Here is a 20519-nt window from a genome sequence, read left to right on the forward strand (position 1 = left end):
GACCAACTTGTTCTGTTAATAGCACCTCCCATACTTTGGTTTCGTGCCTCCTGCCACGTCTTGTCAGCTGCTTCTGGATGCATTCAGTTTGTCAGTTTACCCTTCAAAATGCAAGCATATTCTAGGGGTCTCACTAGACCCGATGTGAGCTCATCTGGCACCGCCCTCCCTCTCTGCCCTGACTGTGCCACATCCCGTTACAGACCAGGTTTGCTTCAGGTTGAACCCAAAGCAGGGGTCTGGTCTGCTTGAACAAGAAGATGGGCCCCACAACCATGGTTGCTGCCAAGATATAAAGGCCCTGTTTCCAGCCTTATTAGTTGAAGGGCTGCCCTTGAGTTCAAAGGAACTGAAGAGAACACCTGTTCCAACCCTGGTGCATGACAGATAGAGAAACTGAGGACCAGAGTGGGGGACTTGCCTAATGTCTCATAGTAAAGCTGGAACCCGGGTCTTCAGGTATCTCCCCCAGTCCTGTGTTCTCCCTACGTCCTGTGCTGCCAGCTGCCCCTCGAGCTCTCTTCTCCCAAGTTTCTCTTAACTCAGGAAACCCCACTGACCTTGCTAGCCCTCCTCCAGAGCTCAATCCGAATGCCTCACCCCCAGCCCTGGGCCTCCCCGCTCTGCTTTTGGAAGGGGAAATTCTTGTGTTCCCCTCCCAGCTCCTGTCCTCTCCCACTGCAGGGTGAACTCTGCTCCGTGGCCTCTGAGGAGGAAGCTGCCAGAGTCCCAACCTGGGGATTTTCCATGCAGTAGTTGCTTATCAATTCCTACTCGGCCCTGGGCTCTGTGTCCCCAGGCTTTCGTGATATCGGAACCACCTGCATAGATGGGCAGATGGGAGCTTCCTGGCACGTGTAGCACCCTTGGATTCTGTGGGTCTAGAACTGGGCCTGAGGGCTGTGTTAAACAAGCACTCTAGGTGGTTCTAATTCGGGAGGCCCATAGGCCACATTCCTAGAAATACTGTTCTGGGCATCATAACACACATGCTGGGACAAATCCCAAGTGGATTTCAAAAATGGTCCTGGTCCTCAAGGAGCCCCTTGGCCTAGCTGGAGAAACCTGGGTAGCCAGATAGGTACTCACATGGGTGTCTGAACAGACACTGGAGCATAGAGCTGATAGGAACTAACTCAGCCCTGGGGAGAGACCGAGGAGAAATGTTACACGAACTCAGCCCGGAAGCCTGAGAGTGTACGTCATGCTGGGATGGTCTTGAGCAGCTTGGGATGCTCTTGGACACGTGGATGTGCATATTGGGACCAGAAGTACAATAGGCCTGTTTAGTTGGGCCCAGCAAATTTGCCGATTATTTTGTAAAAATGATACTGTTCCATGTTGGCAAGGTTGCAGTGACGCTGGCCTTCTTGTGTGCTGTTAGTGGGTGAGTTCTTTTAACCTTTCTGGAGGGTAGAACCCATAGCTTTGGCTACGTAACAAAGTCAGTATGTTCACTAAAGCATAATTCGGAAATTAAAAAATGGAAATAATTCAAATACTCATGCAGATTATGCGTTAAATGGTTGAATTCATCCACAAGGATGTAATGTTCGAGTCATGAAAATTAACATGTCTACAGAATATTTAATGCCATGTAGTAAATGCTCATAATATATTTGAAAAATTAAAATATCAGGAAGCATAGGTAACATTCCTTTAATGAATAAATTATTACTACTACTATAATCGGAAGAAGATGTTTACAAGTATTTACTAAGGAAGGAAGGCGGACAAGGAGTTTGGTAGCCTGAGGACGGATGGTGATGAGTCTTGGATGTTATTTGACGGAGTAATCCTGGGGAGTGGTTTCGTTAGGATCTGGGGACTCAGGCGCACAGTCACATCCTGCCTGTGGTCTGGAGGCTGTTCGTGGAGAAGAGTTTTTCACTTCTCTGTGGCTCTTATTTGGGAGAAGACAGTTTCTCATGAGCTTTATGATCTGACTTCAGGCCAGTCTGAGGGAGATCTCCCAAAGCATTTCAGGGTCTTTGTTCTTCAGAAAGTAATAAACTCAGGCAATGTTTGAGCTCTTAGAATATGTCAGACATTATAGGTGCATTATCCCATCTAATCCTTAAAGCAACGTTAGAAATCCGAGGTTTGGAGAGGCCGTACAGTCACACGGGGTTTGATTTAAGATTCGAATCCAGGTCTGGGTAATTCTAGAATCCCAGAGTTCTTAACCACGCAGCTCCAGTCTCTAAAGGGCTGAGACTTCTTTCTTTTTTTTTTTTTTTTTTTTTAATGTTTATTTGGTTTATTTTGAGGCAGAGAGAGCAGGGGAGAGGCAGAGGGAAAAGGGGAAAGAGGAACCCAAGCAGGCTCCGTGCCGACAGCAGAGAACCCAACACGGGGCTCAAACTCAGGAACCGTGAGTTCATGACTTGAGCCGAAGTCAGATGCTTAACTGACTGAGCTACCCAGGCACCCCAGTGCAGAGACCTGGTCCTGATGTTAATTTTGACATCAGGGCACAGTGTGATGGTGGCTTACCTCCCTGGGCTTCAGTGTCCTTACCTGTAATAGCCCTGCCTGTCAGTGCTATTGAGAGGATCTGAGGTCATAGGCTCCGAGTATGAACACCATGGGGATCGACTAAGACCTCCTTGCCTCTCCTTCACAAAGGAGGGAGCAGGGCCCAGAAGAGGGAAGAGATTTATCCAGTTTTGTAGAGCCAGGCCTGGAATTCAGGAATTCTCAGTCCCATGAAAAACATTCCCAGATTAGTGTAACCAGTCGTGGCAACGGGGATGAGACAACCATTTATCTCCTCCTTCCTGCAGCCCAGGATAGAGAGGCTGGCTCCTGTCACTTCCCCAGATTCCTGCTTTGACAGCTTCCCTGGCTTGTTCCCTGGCCAGGCACCCCCGCTCCCCGGGGCAGGGGGAGCTGAGTCTAAACAGGGTGAAAGGAAAACCCACTTGTCAGGCATGCCCAGCCACTGAGCAGATTTGAGGCACCAGGGCCTAGGGGAGGTGCCCGGTTGGGTCCAGCTTGTCAGGGGCTCACACCGTACCAGGCTCTGTGCTGGGCACTGTGGGGCAGGAGCAGAAGGTTGTAGAAGCCTTCCCTTGACTTATCTTCCTCCCCAACCAGAAGTATGCTTCCTAGCAGCGTTTCAGTCATTCTTGATTGTCAACCCATATCAACTCTCCTATTAAAAAATACGATTTATGAAACTTGATTATCTGGGTGCCACTGACACTGCTTTGGGATATAGCCTTTGGCATCGGTTCCCTCCTTTGATCCGATCCAACCAATCCTGGCCAAAGTTGGTTAACGCGCCCAGAGGTATGGCAAGGATACTTGACTCTGCCAATTATCCACTAATCTGCTTTGGTTGAGCCCTAACGTCACTCAGCCTCAACTTCCTGATCTTTAAATTGGGCACATTCATATTTCCCAGGTTCATTCTGAAGATTAGCTAAGATAATATAGATAAGACATCATAGCGTCCGGTACATCCTGAGTACGGTATCTTCCCCCCCATCAGTCAAGGTAAGTACCCCTGCCTCCTTATAGTTGGGGGAATACCCCCCTCTAACAAAGAATAAGCATGTAAAATCATGGCTTGGACTTCTGATGCTTTGTTCCCAATATGGGGAACTTGGAAGGAAGTTGTGGTAGCCATAGGCCCTGAGAGGAAAGGGGAATTGTCTCTGAACTAGAGGTTGGGAAGTTTCAGCCATAACTGGAGTGAGGGTAATAGCAGGAGGTCTGGCCAAGTCCTGGGAGAAGAAAGAGGTGGGCAGGGAGGGCCCCGTGGATGGCAGCACAAACCACAAGGCTCTAAGGACAGGTCAACCAGCATCGAACTCCCCAGTGAGGGTTCGCCTGGAAATGATGAGAAATTCTGCTCTGGGAACCCCTTCCCCTTTGGCTAGTGGGGGAGGCAGCCTAAGTAACTGGATACAGGGCAGACTCTGGCATAACTGGAAGTTGTGTCTTGCCTTTGGAAGGATCCTACACCCATCCTCACACTGACCTACCTCTACCCTCTACCCTCACGTCATTGTTGTCTCCTTTCTTCCAGAGGCGCCGCAAACCAGATCAGCTACCCAGACCACAGCCACAGGAATTAGGTCCCCTCAATGGGGACACAGGTGAGTGGCCAGGCCTACATATGCCCTCCCCACCATCCATGAGGTTTCCTCCCTTATAACCAACAAAGGTGATACAGCTGTTTAATTATCTCATGAGACCTTAAGTCAGTTACATTAATAGGAGTATCATGTCTAAAATGAGGGAGGTGATAGTCCTGACCTGTACTGGCCTGTTCCTGGCTATTGATGCCATACCTGGAGTGTGGAGTTTATTTCTGGAAAGTACACTTTCAGAAGAATCCAGAAAAATTGGAGGGAGTACAGTGGAAGGCAGATCAGGCTGGTGAGGAATCTAGAAGCCACGTCCTATAAGGAGCAGTTAAAGGAGCAGAGGATGTTCTACCTGGAAAGAAGATACTGCAGTAAAACACAACAGTTCTCTCCAAGTGTCTGAAGTGCCCTCATAGAGAAGAAAGATAAGCCTTGTTCAGTGTGACTCAGAGGTCAGTAGAAGGGCTTCAAGGCGGCAGAAACAGGCAGGCAGAATTCAGTTCAATCTCAAAGGATTTTTTGTGATTGTTGTTTTAGAACCATCAGAGCTGCCTCATAATGAAACGAGCTCTCATCTCTGAAAGTGTCCAGTTACAGGCTGAAGACTGTCAGGGACATTATAGATGAAGTTTAAGTTCCAGATCAGCCATGGGACCAGAATTCAGAGGTTCTGTAACCTGCCTGTACATAAGAATTACTTGGGGGAACATCAAAGATACGGATTCTGGGGCCCCGCCGCCGACCAAGTAATTAAGAATCTCTGGGAGTGGGGCTGAAGACTATTGTTGGTGACGATATCTGTCTTATAAGCTTCTCCCTGGCTGGGGCCAGGTTGTGGACCAAAGCCTGGGATGCTGAGCCAAATGGTTTGTTTGAGTCTGGGGTTCTCTGTACTTGACCACTGCCATCCCCCAGGACTCAGGGCACTGACTCACTCCCCCAGTGCTGGCTTCCTGCCTGGAGCCCCGTTCCTCACCTTTCTCCTCGTGCCCTTTGCCAACCCTGTCGATGGAGCTCTGTAATAATAATACTAACGTTAATAATAATACCCACCGCACCAGTAATGCCAGCCCCTCTAATGCTTGTCATGAGCAACAATGAATATCCAGAGAACATTCCGTAAACAATAAAGAACATTTACTGAGCTACTTCTAAATGCCTGGCACTATGCTTCCTGCTCTTTGTGCATAAGCAGGCAGGATACAGTGGTAGTTAGGAGCGTTTGCCGTGGGGTCAGACAGTGTATTCACAGCCCTTCTCCCCGACTGTGAACTGGGTGATCCTAGACAAGTTGCATCACTTCTCTGTCTCTCAGTTTCCTCGTCTGTGAAATGGGGAGAGTGACAGTACCCACCACGTTGGGTTGTTGTGGGGACTAGGCAAGTAGTACCCATGAGGCACTTGGAACGGGACTGGCACGTTCCCGGGCATGATATGCTCTCCGTATTCCTTACCTTGCTACTATTATTGCTGTTGCCATTGTTTCCTGATTTAATTATCTCAACAGCCCTGTGATGTGGGTATTATTATTATCCTGATTTCACATATTGGGTAACTGAGGCACAGAGAGGATGGGTCATGCCCTAGGTCACACCCAGAGCCTACTGGACTCAGCTGCGTGGGCAGGGCGGGTTTTGGAGTTTCCCTAAGCAAGAGCAAAGCTTCCTGTTGGCGCCTCCTTCCCACTCACAGCAGCCCCTCTGCCTCCAGCTGGGGGTGGGGCCTGCTAAAGGTCATGGGTCACACACTCAGACACCTTCAGGCTCCAGCAGGTAAAGCAGGTGATGAGGCAGCCTCAGGAGAGAGAGGCAAGGCCTGGGGTAAATGGCAGAGCCACACCCTGGACAAAGCAGGAGACAGGCCGGCCTCAGCTTCATACACTGCCAGTTCTCCTGCTCCTTGAAAACAAGTTGGACAGACATCTGTACATGAAGTAAAAGCTGCCCAGTTAGTAAACCTCAGCAACTAATTTTTTAAAAATGTTTATTTCCTTATTTATTTTGAGAGAGAGGACAGAGACAGCGTGAGCGGGGAAGGGGCAGAGAGAGAGAGAGAGGGAGAGAGAGAGAATCCCAAGCAGGCTCCGCATGGTCAGCACAGAGCTTGATGCAGGGGTTCGAGCGCACGAACCACGAGATCATGACCTGAGCCGAAATCATGAGTCTGACGCTTACCCGACTAAGCCGCCCAGGCACCCTGCAACTAATTATTTTTTAAATTTAGATATTAGCTAGAGCAAATTGCACCTTTACGGGCTGAGTCTGTCCTGCAAGTTACCAGCTCTGCTGTAGAGCAAATTGCACCTTTATGGGCTGAGTCTGTCCTGCAAGTTACCAGCTCTGCTGTAGATCCTAGAGGACAACAAAATGAGCCCACTGGCTCCTGCACTAAGGAGGGTCTCCCAAGCCAGAGAGATGTGCGGGGTTGGGGGGGCCTCTGGAGGTTGATCTCCCAACTGAAACTGTTCTTGAGGTGGACACTGGAGTTATCATCCCTTAGCCCTGGCCTCCCACATCCTCTCTGCCGGACCCTGGCTTCTCCTCTGCTCTGTGTGCATTTTTTGCTTCCTCACTCACAGCCACAACTGTCCAGCTGTGCGCATCTGAGGAGGCTGAGCGGTGCCAGAAGGATATAACCAGAATTCTCCAGCAACACGAAGAGGACAGGAAGAAATGGGCACAACAGGTAAGTCCAGGTGACACAACCCCACCTGTGTTGAGCAGGAAAACCTCCTGCTCAGCTAACCTCGCTAAGTCCCAGAGTGAGGACCAACTTTTGATTTTGTTGTTGTAAGTATCTCTTACTCCATTACCAAGAAGGGAGTCCTTTATCTTTTGAATAAATATTTGTAACTGCTTGCATGTTATGTACATTATATGCAATGAAAGGTCAGGAAACACTCTGATGCAGTAGAAAGACTTCCTGCCTGGAGCGGGCATCAGGGTTGGAAGACCCCTACTTGCCTTCCACCTAGACGGTTCTCTAGGAGCCCCCTTCTAAGCCCTAAAGAAGCAAAGTCAGCCACATCTGCTGTGTCTTGGAGGCCTCGTGCCCTCTCTGAACTCAGATTGTCCCCATCACGTAGACGACAGGGTGGGACTCTGATCACCAGCCTCTGCAAAGCTCCAGGGTTCCCGGAGTGGATAAGCGAGGCTGTGCTGAACCTGCTCAATCTCACGCTGCTTACCACTTTCTGTCCCCAGGTAGAGAAGGAGAGGGAGCTGGAGCTTCGAGAGAAACTAGATGAACAGCAAAGAGCCCTGGAGGCAGAGCATGAGGAGGCACTGCAAGGTAAGGATGGAAATGCTTCACTAGCATAGATGTAGAAGGGTCCTTCTTGCGCCCTCACCGAGTTCACAGGTGGTCTCCCACTGCCTCCTCCCTCCTGCCTCTAGCCCCTCCCCCCGCCTGTAGCCCCTCCCTCCTGCCAATGGCCCCTCCCTCCTGCTATGGCCCCTCCCTTCTCTCACTGGCCCCTCCCTCCTGCCTCTGGTCCTTTCCTCCTACCTCTGGCTGTCCCCTCCTGCCTCTGGTCCACAAGCAGTTGGCTGCCTCCGCACTGGAGTCTTCGGTATCCTTGGAATTGTCCTTTCAGGAATGGCTTTAAAACTCTGACACCATGCTTTGTTTAACCTTAGTTGAGACGTTTTTTCCCTTAAAATTTTAAAAGCAATTCATATTCCTTAAAGGAAATTTGAAAAATCTAGACAAATAGGAGAATTTTTAAATATCCATATTCCTTCCCTACAACGATGACAGCTCTTAAATTTTATGGTTAGGTTATTTATATGGTTAGTTATTTTTTTCAAATAGCTTTCTTTCCTTTTATATGTGATGTAACAGTGATAGAAAATTTAGAATCTATGGACTAAACAATACGATCTTATAGCATAGTGGTTAAGATCTCAGGCTCTGCAGCCACAGTCCCTGGGTTTGAATCCCCGCTTCCCCTCTTACTGGCTGTGCAACCTTGAAAAATTTAGTTAATCTCATTCCTAGGGTGTTTATGAGAATTAAGTGATTTGTTAGACAAATAGATGGATAGGTAAAATTTAGAACAGTGCCTGATATTTCATAAGATACTTAGCAAATAATAATTAGTACTTATTTTATTATTGCAAAAATTAAAATTGTGTACAATTCTACCCAGAACCAGTCACTAGTCACTGTTACCCCTTTAATATAGATCCCTTTCACTCTGTGTGTGTGTGTGTGTGTGTGTGTGTGTGTGTGTGTGTTTGTATACACCTGGGATATTCTTCTATACACACACATATACATTGGGGGGAGGAGATAAATTGATTTTTCTGTTTGAATGGTATTAACATCTTGTCATTAAACTTCTGTAATATAAGTTTTAGCAACTGCACAGCATTCCAATGCATACCCTTATTCATTTACTGAGCCCCATTGGTTAGGCATTTAGGTAATTTCAAACTTTTGCCACTGTTTATAATAGCAATGATACTTACACAGTGAACTCTGTTTTGTAAAATCTTTGCCACATTCATGATTTTATCTTTCAAAAAACATTCTGGTAGAGTTGGTGTGGCAAAGTATATATCTATATCTATATCTATATCTATATCTGTATCTATACGCACACCCATATATATATATGGGTATATATATATATATACCCATATATATATATACCCATATATATATATATATATATATATATATATATATATATATATATGGGTAAAATACATACAAGACTTACCATTAGTGACACTTAGTACCTTCACAGTGCCCAGCAACCCATCACCCCATCCCGTTCCATCCCGTTACCCTAAAAGTAAATCTCATACCCACCAAGCAGTCACTCCCTGCACCTCCCCAACCTCCTAGCCCCTGATCCACTCACTGGCAGCCACTGATCCACTCTCCGGTCATGGGTTTTGTCCATTCTGGATGCTCAATAAATGGAATCATACCATCTGTGACCCCCATGTCTGGCTTTCTTCACCCAGCATAATGTCTCCGGGTGCATCCATGGTGCACATTACATTTGCACTACAGTTCTTTTTTCCCCTCCCATTTTAAAAGCTACTCCCTTCCTTTTTATGGCTGAATAATATTCTATTATCATTGGCCTGGACACACCACATTTTGTTATCCATTCATTGGTTGGACGCCCTTTGGCCACTGTGCATTGTGCCACTAGCAGACGCACCTGCTTGTACACCTGCTTTCAGTTTCTCTGGGTGTACGTCTGTCCAGAAGTAGAATTGCTGGGTCATACGCACATCTATGCTAACTTTTTGAGAAACCGCCAACCTGTTTTCCACAGCAGCTGCACCACTTTGCATTCCCACCAGCAGTGCCCGAGGGTTCCAATTGCACCACATCCTTGCCAACACTTGCTATTTTCCATTGTTGTTGCTGTTGTTATTATTGCTGTCCTAGTGAGGCGTGGAGTGGTATCTCATTGCGGTTTTGATTTGCATTTCCCTAATGCCTAGTTTTGCTGAGCATCTTTACATGTGCTTTTTGACCACTTGTGTATCTTCTTTGGCGAAGGTTGCGTGTATTTTTGACACTATTGAAACAGACCTAGAAAATGCTATACTGGTGTTTCTTTTATTCATCAGTATTTGCATGATCTTTCCCCAGAACTCTCTTTTAAAATACAGTTAGGGGGCGCCTGGGTGGCGCAGTCGGTTAAGCCTCTGAGTCTTGACCTCAGCTGAGGTCATGGTCTCACCGTTTGTGACTTCAAGCCCTGCATCAGGCTATGCACTGATATTGGGGTGCCTGGGTGGCTCAGTCAGTTAAGCGTCTGACTTCGGCTCAGGTCATGGTCTCACAGTTTGTGGGTTTGAGCTCCACATTGGGCTCTGTGCTGACAGCTCAGAGCCTTGAGCCTGCTTTGGATTCTGTGTCTCTGTCTTTCTCTGCCCCTGCTCTGCTCATGCTCTCTGTCTCAAAAATAAATAAAACATTAAAAAATTTTAATTAAAAAATACAGTTAGGATTATTTTGTATGTACAATGTTAAGATCCTGTTCTTTCCATTTGACATTGTTTCCAACATGTTTCCAAATAATCATGCTGCTTCTAAACGTTTATAAAGGTTAGACCACTGCATACATGGTTTTCCTTATTTCCCGTGAGTCTAGACATCTAGATTTTAACTACTGTAAGTAACACTGCACCGAAAGTCTTTTGCATAAATCTGTGCAGACATTTCATGTTATGTCCTTAGAGTCCCAGAAATGGAATAACTAGAACAGAGGTCTGAACACTTTTAAGATTCTTGAAACATATTGCAACATTAGCACAAAATGTTTTGAAATGGAATTGAAGCCCTCACCCTGGGAATTTGAAGAGTTATGTTTTAATTCTAATGTGCTGTGTGATACTGGGCCTGTCACTCAACTTCAGTTCAGTTTCTACATCTCTAGAATCTACCTTGAATCTCAGTTCATTTTCCGTATCTCTACAGTGTACCTTCCCCACCTCATGATGCTATTGTAGGAAAGCAGCTTTGCTGTCTGTGCATTGCTTTGATACTATTTTTTAGCATAATAGATAGGTTGATAAGAAAATGTTACTGTTGTAAAAACCCCAGAGGAGAAGGGACTGCCTATCTTGAATTCTTCCCATCAGTCAGAATTCTTTCTTAGTTATTTCTAAATCACTTGGCTTATATAAGGTGGTACATACATGTGTATTAAATGAATGAACAAAAGCATAGTGGGAGGGGAAATACAGGATTCTATTTGTTTGGGGTGTGGTATACAGATAACTGGAAGAAACAAGTGGTGTTTTTGTTTTTTAATAATCTGTGTATTTCTTGAAGTTTTCTTTATTTTATTTTTTATTTATTTTTAATGTTTTTATTATTTGTTTTTGAGAAAGAGAGCAAGACAGAGTGTGAGCAGGGGAGGGGCAGAGAGAGGGAGACACAGAATCTGAAGCAGGCTCCAAGCTCTGAGCTGTCAGCACAGAGTCCAATGCGGGGTTTGAACTCATGAACTGTGAGATCATGACCTGAGCCGAAGTTGGATGCCTAACCGACTGAGCCACCCAGGTGCCCCTGTTTTGTTTTGTTTTGTTTTGTTTTTTTCATTTTCTTAACAATGTATGTTACAAAGCAAAGCTTTTAATTTTGATGAATTCCAATTTTTTTTTCTTGTATTGATTATGCTTTTGGTGTTGTATCCTAAAAATTCTATGCCAAACCCCAGGTAACAAAGATCTTCTATGTTGTCTTCCAAAATTTGTATGGTTTTACATTTTACATTTAGATCTATGACCCCTATAATGGTGTGATTTTTCTTCTTTGGACTGTTAATATGGTGGATTACATTGATTTGAGTTTCTTTTCTTTCTTTCCTTTCTTTCTTTCTTTCTTTCTTTCTTTCTCTTTCTTTCCTTCTTTCTCTCTCTCTCTCTCTTTCTTCCTTCCTTCCTTCCTTCCTTCCTTCCTTCCTTCCTTCCTTCCAAGAGTGCACACACATGTGAGTGGGGGGAGGGGCAGAGAGAGAGAGAGAGAGAGAGAGAGAGAGAGAGAGAGAGAATCTCAATCTCACAACTGTGAGCCGAAATCAGGAGTCAGACACTTTAACCAGCTGAGCCACCCAGGTGCCCCTGATTTGAGTTTCAAATATTGAACTAGCCTTGCCTTCCTGGCATAAGCCCTACTTGGTCATGCTGCTATTATTACTCTTTTTTATATGTTGCTGAATTTGATTTGCTAATATTTTACTGAAGATATTTGTGTCTGTGTACATGAGGGCAATTGTTCTGTACCATCTGCCCAGTTCAAGTTTTAAAGTATGACTTGCCTCATAGAATGAGTTGAGATATGTCCCATTTTCTTCCATTTATGGAAGAAATTATATAGAATTGGTATTATATCATTTTTAAATGTTCAGTAGAATTTGTGAATGAAATCAACTGTTCTCACACATTTGTTATCCAGAAAGTATTTAAGTACAAATTAAAATTCTTTAGCAGTAATAGGAATGCCCAGGTTATGCATTTACCTTGGGTGAATTTTGGTAGTTTGTAGTTTTTTCGGGAATTGGTACATTTCATTTAAGTTGTAGAGTTTATATGCCTGGAATTGCTCGTAGTGGTCTCTTACTATTATTTTAAATATCTTCTGTGTCTTTGGTGGTATTCCCTCTTAATTTCTTGATATTGGTAGCTGTGTATTCTCTTTTTTCTGTGTCAGTCTTGCTTAAGGTTTATCAATTTTATTAATCCTTTCCAGAAACCAGCTTTTGGGTTCATTGATTTCTTCCCCCTATTTTCAATTTCATTGATTTCTGTTTATTTCCTTCCTTCTCCTTTTTTTTTTTTTTTTTTTTTTTTTGCTTTATACTTAGCTCTTCTTTTTATGGTGTCTTAAACTAAAAGCTTAGATTGTTGATTTGAGATCTTTCTCCTTTTCTAACATAAGGCTTTAGTGCTATAAATCACCCCCCACCCCAAGCACTGAATTATCTGCATCCCACAGATTGATGTTTTGTGTTTTTATTTTTGTTCAATTCAAAATATCTTCTGGTTTTCCTTGAGACTTCCTCTTTGGCTCATCAAAACACTCATAAGTGTTTAGAGATTTATAGTTCTCTTTCTGTGACTGATTTCCAGTTTGTTTTCATTATGGTCAGAGAACATGGTTTGTATTTTGCTCATTTGATAATTTGTTAAGGTTTGTTTTATAACTCGGGATATGGTCTATCTTGTGAATGTTTCATGTGCACTTGAATAAATGTGTATTCTGCTGCTGTCAGGTTGTAGTTTATAAATTAATGAAATCAGTGTGTTGACAGTGTGCAGTTCTTCTATATTGTTACTGATTTTATGCTTCTTTTTTCTAATGAATACTGAAGAGCATAGAAGTCTCCAACTATAATTGTGTCTTTGTTGCTCATTTCAGTTCTGTTAGTTTTTGCTTCATATATTTCAAAGCTCCTTTGTTATGTATATAAACAGTTAGGATTACTATGCCTTCCTGGAGAATTGACCTCTTTATCATTATGTAATGACCTTCCTCATCCCTGTAATATTCCTTATTCTTACGTGCACTTCATCTGAAATGAATACAGCCACCACAGCTTTCCTTTGATTAATATTGCTTTTTCTACCTTTTTACTTTTAATCTACCTGTGACATATATTTAAAGTGGGTTTCTTTTAAATAGCACATAGTTGGGGGTATTTTTTTTTTAAATTTTTTTTTTAACGTTTATTTATTTTTGAGACAGAGAGAGACAGAGCATGAGCAGGGGAGGGTCAGAGAGAGAGGGAGACACAGAATCTGAAACGGGCTCCAGGCTCTGAGCTGTCAGCACAGAGCTGGACCTGGGGCTCAAACTCACGGACTGCGAGATCATGACCTGAGCTGAAGTGGGCCGCTTAACCGACTGAGCCACCCAGGCGCCCCAAGGGGGTATTTTTTTTTTAAGATCCATTCTGACAATCCCTATCTTTTATTTAGGATATTTAGATTATTTAGTGTTGTTATTGATATGGTTGGATTTAGGTTGTCATTTTTGTATTTGCTTTCTGGTTGTTCTGTTTTTATCCTCTACTTTCCTTTCCCTGCTTTATTTTGGAGTATTCGAATGTTTTTAGTATTCCACTTTAACTTGTCTATGGTCTTTTAATTATATCTCCTGTATAGTTCTCTTTTTTTAATTCTTTGCTCTAAGAATTACAAAATACTTAAGAGACAACTTAGAATTAATATTTTAAAATTTTTTTAATTTTTATTTATTTTTGAGAGACAGAGAGACAGAGCACAGGCAGGGGAAGGGCAGAGAGAGGGAGACAGAATCCAAAGCAGGCTCTAGGCTCTGAGCTGTCAGCACAGAGCTGGACGCAGGGCTTGAACCCACGAACCATGAGACCATGACTTGAGCAGAAGTCAAACGCTTAATCGACTGAGCCACCCAGGTGCCCCCAGAATTAATATTTTGCCATGTCGAGTGGAATGCAGAAAGTTTACTATTGCGTAAGTCCCAATCCTCTCTCCTTTTTGTTGTGTTTGTCTTAGGTATTACATCTGCATACACTGAATGCCCCATCAGATAATGTTACACTGTTTACATTGATTTACCACCAATAGTAGTTTAAAGAGCACAAGGAAGAAGAGGAAGAAGAATATTACCCAGGTGTTTACCAGTCTGGTTGCTCTTCCTATAGTCCTGAAGTTTCCAGTTTTCCTCTGGTATCATTTGCTTTCTGTCTGAAGCATTTCCTTAAGCAATTCTTTTAGAAGGTCTGCAGGTGAGGAATTATTTTAGTATTTTTTCATCTGAGAATGTCTTTATTTCACCTTCTTTCCTGAGGATATTTTCACTGGCTATCAGATTCTTGATTCACCGTTCTTTTATTTCAGCCATTTTTATTTCTTATTTACGTTCTTACTTTTTCTCCTCTCCAAGGTTTCTGATAAGAAATCCACAGTCATTCTCCCTGTTGTTTTCTCTAAGTAATGCACTGTTTTTCTCTGCTTCTGTTCCAGATTTTTTTCTTGGTTATTAGTTTTCAAAAATGATGTGCCTGGGTGTGGATTACTTTCAGTTTGCTTTCTTTGGGGCTCAGGGAGTGTCTTTGATCTGTAGGTTTATATTTTGCCACATGTGGGAAGCACTCAAACCATCCTTTCTTCAAACACGGTTTGTGTACTATGCTCTCTCTCTTCTCTTTCTGAGACTCTGATGCACGAATGTTAGACATTTCCGGATTGTGTTATGGGTCCCTGAGGCTTTGTTCATTGTTTTCCAATCGTTTTATCTCTCTGTTGTTCAGACTAGATAATCTCTATTGATCTATATTCAAGTTCACTGGCTTTTACCTATGTCATCTCTGTTCTGCTACTGAGCCCACCCAGGAAATTTTTAAATTTCATTTATCACATTTTTTAGTTCTAAAATTTCCTTTTGGTTCTTTTTAATAGCTTCTATGTGTTTGCTCAGGCTTTCTATATTTCCATGCTTTTCAAGAGTATTCACCCTTACTTCATGAAGAATTTTTTTATATTAAAAAAATTTTTTTTAATGTTTATTTATTTTTGAGAGTGAGAGAGAGACAGAGTGTGAGAGGGGGAGGGGCAGAGAGAGAGGGAGACACAGAATCCAAAGCAGGCTCCGGGCTCTGAGCTGTCAGCACAGAGCCTGACACGGAGCTTGAACTCACGGACCATGAGATCATACCTGAGCTGAAGACGGACGACCAACCGACTGAGCCACCCAGGCGCCCAGATCATGAAGCATTTTTGTATCGGGTGCCTTAAAGTCTCTGTTAATAATTCCAACATCTGTAGCATCACAGTGTTGACATCTGCTGAATATCTTTCCTCAGCCAAGTTAAGATTTTCCTGCTTTTGCTGTTTGGATTCGTATGCTGAGTAATTTTGTATTATATTCTGAAATAATGTGAATACATACGATTCTGAGTCTTGTTTCAGACTATTGGTTCCGTGGTACTTTGAATTCTGGTCTTCTTGCCCCCTCTGCCTGCTACCATTTACCTTTCGCAGTCTGCAAATAACTACTCTATTCAGTCTGTCTAGGTTTCATAGCTACATTCAGTGGGACAAACTATATGGAGTTTACATTTTCCATCTTACCTGGAATCAGAACCCGTCTTTTTTTTTTAAGGTTTTTTTTTTTTTTTAATTTTTTATTTATTTTTGAGACAGAGAGCGACAGAGCATGAACGGGGGAGGGTCAGAGAGAGAGGGAGACACAGAATCTGAAACAGGCTCCAGGCTCTGAGCCATCAGCACAGAGCCCAACACGGGGCTCAAACTCACGGACCGTGAGATCGTGACCTGAGCCAAAGTCGGACGCTTAACCGACTGAGCCACCCAGGCGCCCCCAGAACCCGTCTTAATAGGCAAATTAACAAATTAGGCCCGTGATTTGGAAAAAGTTAGCCTGTAGGTTTCAAACAGCTGATCTTTTCCATTTTGACAGCTCTGACACGTTTATGTCACTGAACACTGTTTTTGTGTGTGTGTGTCACTGCCCACTGTGACGCAGGCCCATGTATACCTGGGCCTTTGGTCGTATGAAGCTCTTTTTTCCCTGTCCTCTCTGTCCTATTTCCCATCCCGCCCACTGGTTGGTCACTTCTCAGTTGTCTTCTTTCAGCGGAGACAAGGGTAGAATTTTCCATAAGGAGCTCTACAAAGGAGGAGGGATAATAAATACAACTATACTGGGGCACCTGGGTGGCTTAGCCTGACCAAGTCCAACTCTTGAGACCAGCTCAGGTCACAATCTCGTGAACCATGAGGTCACGCTCTGCACCGGACCTCCTGCTGACCACACCGGGCCTGCTTGGGGTTCTCTCTCCTCTCTTTCTCTGCTCCTCACATGACTGCTCACACACACATGCCACTAAATAAATAAATAAATAAATAAATAAATAAATAAATAAATAAAACTATATTGATTTGGGGGAATCAATCAAGGGAAAGCCCTTGAGTATCCTTTTCTCATGCCATCCTTCGGCCATCCCTTAGTGACAACTCACTTCACAGTTGAGGCAATGGGACTTTTAGGTATTCGAGGTGATCTTCACAAGGTTTCTCAGTTGTGAAGAAGCAGAATCAGGACAAGGTAGATTTCCCGGCCCCGGACGAAAGGTACTGACTGCAGTTTTGTGCCAGTGGTTTGATGAGTGATGATTTAACGGTTTCAAAGTTTGGGTAACCCAGCTTGTAAAACATTGGCTCTGTGCACGGTCCATGGCGTGGTGAACAAAATGAACAAGGTTGCTGCAGGATCTTTGGGGTCTTGGCCTCAGTGAGGCGTGGGTGGCCCCACAATCTGGTAGGGTTCACAATTCCTCCGAGGATATAATTTGTTTCCATTTCTATGAGCTTTTGTTAAATATCTCCTATATTTCTGGCACAGCTGCAAGCCCAGCAAACAAAGATTGAATAAGACCGTCCCCAGACCCCCGGCCCCTGGGGGGCCCTGCTAATCATGCGGGTTCTCCCGCCCTCATGGCGCCTGCCAGAAAGCTATAGGGTATCTGAGCTCACAAAGGTCTCCTTTCCCTGCAGTCCTCCGGGCCTCACACGAGCAGGAGAAGGAAGCCCTCACCCACTCCTTCCAGGAGGCCAAGGCAACCTTGCAGGTGAGAAGAGCTGGGCCATGGCAGACTCTGCCAGGGGAGGGAAGGGCCTGCGGGAAAACAGCACGGCCTCCACTTAAGGTGTGAGGGACAGGGACGAGTGTCTTCCGTGTATCCAGCCCCTCCACGTGGCGACTGGGCTCTCAGCTCAAGAGGACTCGCTCTGAGATTAGGGTTGGCCTGTTTTTCTAAGGACTGTTGGAGGATCTTAGAGACCTCACGGACTGGGCACCACAGTGTGACTGGGCTGGCAGGCAGAAGCACGAAGGAAGGTGTCTGAGCCAATTTGTCAGGTCAGGCACTTCCCAGAGGGATGAAATCTTAGCTGGAACCTGAAGGATGGATTGGAATTCTTCAAATGAAGAAGGGTAAGAAGGATGCCCTAGGCAGAAAACAAAACAAAACAAAACAAAACTGTGCTTAAAGACTTGGAGAGGAGAGGGAAATATGGAGTACGTGTAGAACTGAAAGAAGTCCAAGATGCCTGGGGTGAAGGGTATGAGTGGGAGGGAGCTGAGGTTGGACAGGAGGCGAGGGCCAAACTGTGGGGTCTGGGGGCCATATCGAAGCCCTGCTCTATCCTGAAGGTAATGGGCAAGGTTGGGGAGCAGGAAACTCCTGACAAGGGAGAGTAGGAGGCAGGAATGTACCCAGCGGCAGAAGGACTGGTGTGATGCCTGGCCGCAGGAGCAGCAAGAGGGAAGACTGGGAAAGTGCAGAGCCTGGTATGGTTGGGCTTTGAATGCCAAGCTAGCACCAGCCTCAAACACCGGGACATTGTCCCCAAGGGCATGGGGAGCCATTAAGGCTCTATGACGAGAGATAGGGCTGGCGTGTTTCAGGCAATGGTTGAAGCAAACCAAGCCTGCATTGTTGGGTAGGACAGAGTGAAGATAGATGGAAGAATCCTAAACTGACCCCTTTCCGGGATGCACAGAAGTCCACCTTCAGCCTTTATGAACCAGGCTTTGACCATCTCCCTCCCACTCCCTTCTCCAGGAGACCATTGATGGACTGTCCTCACAGCTGGAGGTCTTCCAGGCCAAGATGAAGAGGGTAGAAGAGTCCATTCTGAGCCGAGACTATAAGAAGCACATCCAGGTGGGTGGCAGAGAATACTTTTCCTTCTTGAATCTCCAGGGAGGTCAGGGTCTGGGCAGCAGGAAAGGCCAGGCCTTCCTCAAGGCCAGGGCTAAGACCTGAGCTTGGAAGAAACAGGGTCCTCATGTCACTGCGGGGAAAGAAAGACTTAGAGCACAGGGGGGATGGTAAAATGCTCAGGTTCTGGATTCAGGAGGAACGAGGTGCAAAGAGCTGACCTACCACTTAGCGTGAGTGACTTACCCGATCGGCGCTGCGGTTCCTCAGCTGGGGTGGTAGTGGGGCCTGCCTCGAAGGGCGTCATTAGGCTAGAATGAGATCACGCATAGTAAGCACTTACCGTGAGCCAAGAGAAGGAGGCAGCATGTGAGAGGCAAACAGTGATTTGGAGGCACAATGGGGAAGAGGCAGGTAGCCCCTGCCCCTCTCTCCCTGCTGGTCTGGTGAGATCACTTCGTGTCCCCATCTAGGATTACGGAAGCCCCAACCAGTTCTGGGAGCAGGAACTGGAGAGCTTACACTTTGTCATCGAGATGAAGAACGAGCGTATCCGTGAGCTGGACAAGCGGCTGATCCTCATGGAAACAGTGGTGTGTGACTGGAAGGCGGGGGGGGGTGCTGGGAAGATACACCTCGGGCTTCTGTTTTCCGGGCATTTCCTCTGTAAAGTGTGTGGAGGGAAGGCAGTTTGAGGAGGCCCCAGCCTGGTCCACCCCAGCTTTGACCTGCCTTCCATGCTGGGATGGCTGTGGCCTGTCTGTGGCCAGTCCGGGTCAAGCAGTGGCTCCTTCTCATAGGGCCTCTGTGCTTTTCTTGACTATTCATGTTTCCCTAGCTTGGGTGACACCAGGGCAGGTAACCTGGCTAATCAGGAGGGGCTGGCAGATGTCCTCTGTCAGGCAAGGGCCGGGGAAGAAGCCGAGGCTGAAAAATCGGATCGACGTAGGAGGCCAGAGTGAGCGAGGACAGGCCTGGGGAGTGGTGGGCGTTGGGCACACAGATGGCTTTGTCTCCAGGAGAAGGGAGGCCTTGGGAACCCGGGGCTGAGTCCAAACAGAGATGATGTTGCTCTGGAAGGAGTCTCCCCACCCGCGTGTACCACACAGCCTACATTCTAATCAGGCCCGTCTCAGAGAGTCCCTGGGAATTCTGTTCAACCACGCTTGTGGAATAGTATAACAGACACACGTAATTTTATTTATATAGATTATATCCTTCTGACTTTGGGAGAACCAAAAATATCCATTCTCTTATGAACTGATGGAAATGTTACGTGGGAGTGGCTGTGTTCTTCTCCTACATCTCATGTGGCAAAATCGAAAGTTGGCAACCCTGTGTCCCCTCCTTAGTTACATACATTTTTTTAAGTAATCTCATTGCCTCACGAAATGTAACATCTAGTCCAGAATGAGTCGGTGTTTTCAGTGACCACAGATAAGAGGGAGGTGACGAAACACACTGTGCCATGTGAGTCGGGTGGCTTTCTGAGCTCCTTCTGATGTGTTGCAGAAAGAAAAAAATCTGATGTTGGAGGAAAAAATCACCACACTGCAGCAGGAGAATGAGGAGCTCCATGTCCGGGGCCGCAACCAGATGGTTATGTCAAGGTAGCTGCCTCCCTGCCTCCTCTCCTCCCACCCCCACCCTTTTGGCCAAAATCTCTACTTAGGAGGGTCTCTGAGAAGCCTGGGGAATGGATTGGCAGGTAGGCCCAGGCCTTTCTGGGGAATGTCAAGAAAATGGGAGTCAAGAATCCCAAGGGACCCAGCTCTGCCTAGAAACCTGTCTCAGTGCCCTGACTGGTATCTGTCCCCATCCTGGCTGAGCAGGCTCCACGGCAAAGCCCAATACAGGAAGAGGGGACAGGAAATTTCTAGCTGAGGTGACCTAATGAATGAATGAATGTACATGAATGAATGAATGAACTCGTTCGAAAGGCTTAGTAAATGAGAGCCTGCCTCATGGGTCAGACATAATTCGTTGAATACTTTACATATGGTCTCACCTAATTGTCATAATTACTCAAAGAGCTGGGTCCTCCTATGATCAGTCCCATTGTACCCATGAGGACGCTGAAATTTGTCAAGAGTAAATAACTTGTCCAAGGTTACACAGCTAAACTAGTGGGGCAGATCTGAACCCGGAGCTGTCTGCCTGGGAGGGCCGGGCTCCACTGTCAGCCAATCAAATGAATGGCCTCCTGCACACAGGCA

General features: G+C 45.4%; 1 protein-coding gene across 1 annotated transcript in view; it reads left to right on the plus strand.

The window, feature by feature from the left end:
• CCDC69 (coiled-coil domain containing 69) overlaps positions 1–20519 on the plus strand; it is a 35492-nt gene that overhangs the window by 10364 nt on the left and 4609 nt on the right. Inside the window, exons 2-8 of the mRNA XM_042948799.1 lie at positions 4037–4106; positions 6676–6782; positions 7301–7388; positions 17135–17208; positions 18205–18306; positions 18777–18896; positions 19816–19913. Of these exons, the coding sequence (XP_042804733.1) occupies positions 4037–4106; positions 6676–6782; positions 7301–7388; positions 17135–17208; positions 18205–18306; positions 18777–18896; positions 19816–19913 (659 nt within the window). The remainder of the gene's footprint in view (positions 1–4036; positions 4107–6675; positions 6783–7300; positions 7389–17134; positions 17209–18204; positions 18307–18776; positions 18897–19815; positions 19914–20519) is intronic.

Source organism: Panthera leo, chromosome A1 (genome assembly GCF_018350215.1).
Source record: "Panthera leo isolate Ple1 chromosome A1, P.leo_Ple1_pat1.1, whole genome shotgun sequence".
NCBI classification, from domain to species: domain Eukaryota; kingdom Metazoa; phylum Chordata; class Mammalia; order Carnivora; family Felidae; genus Panthera; species Panthera leo.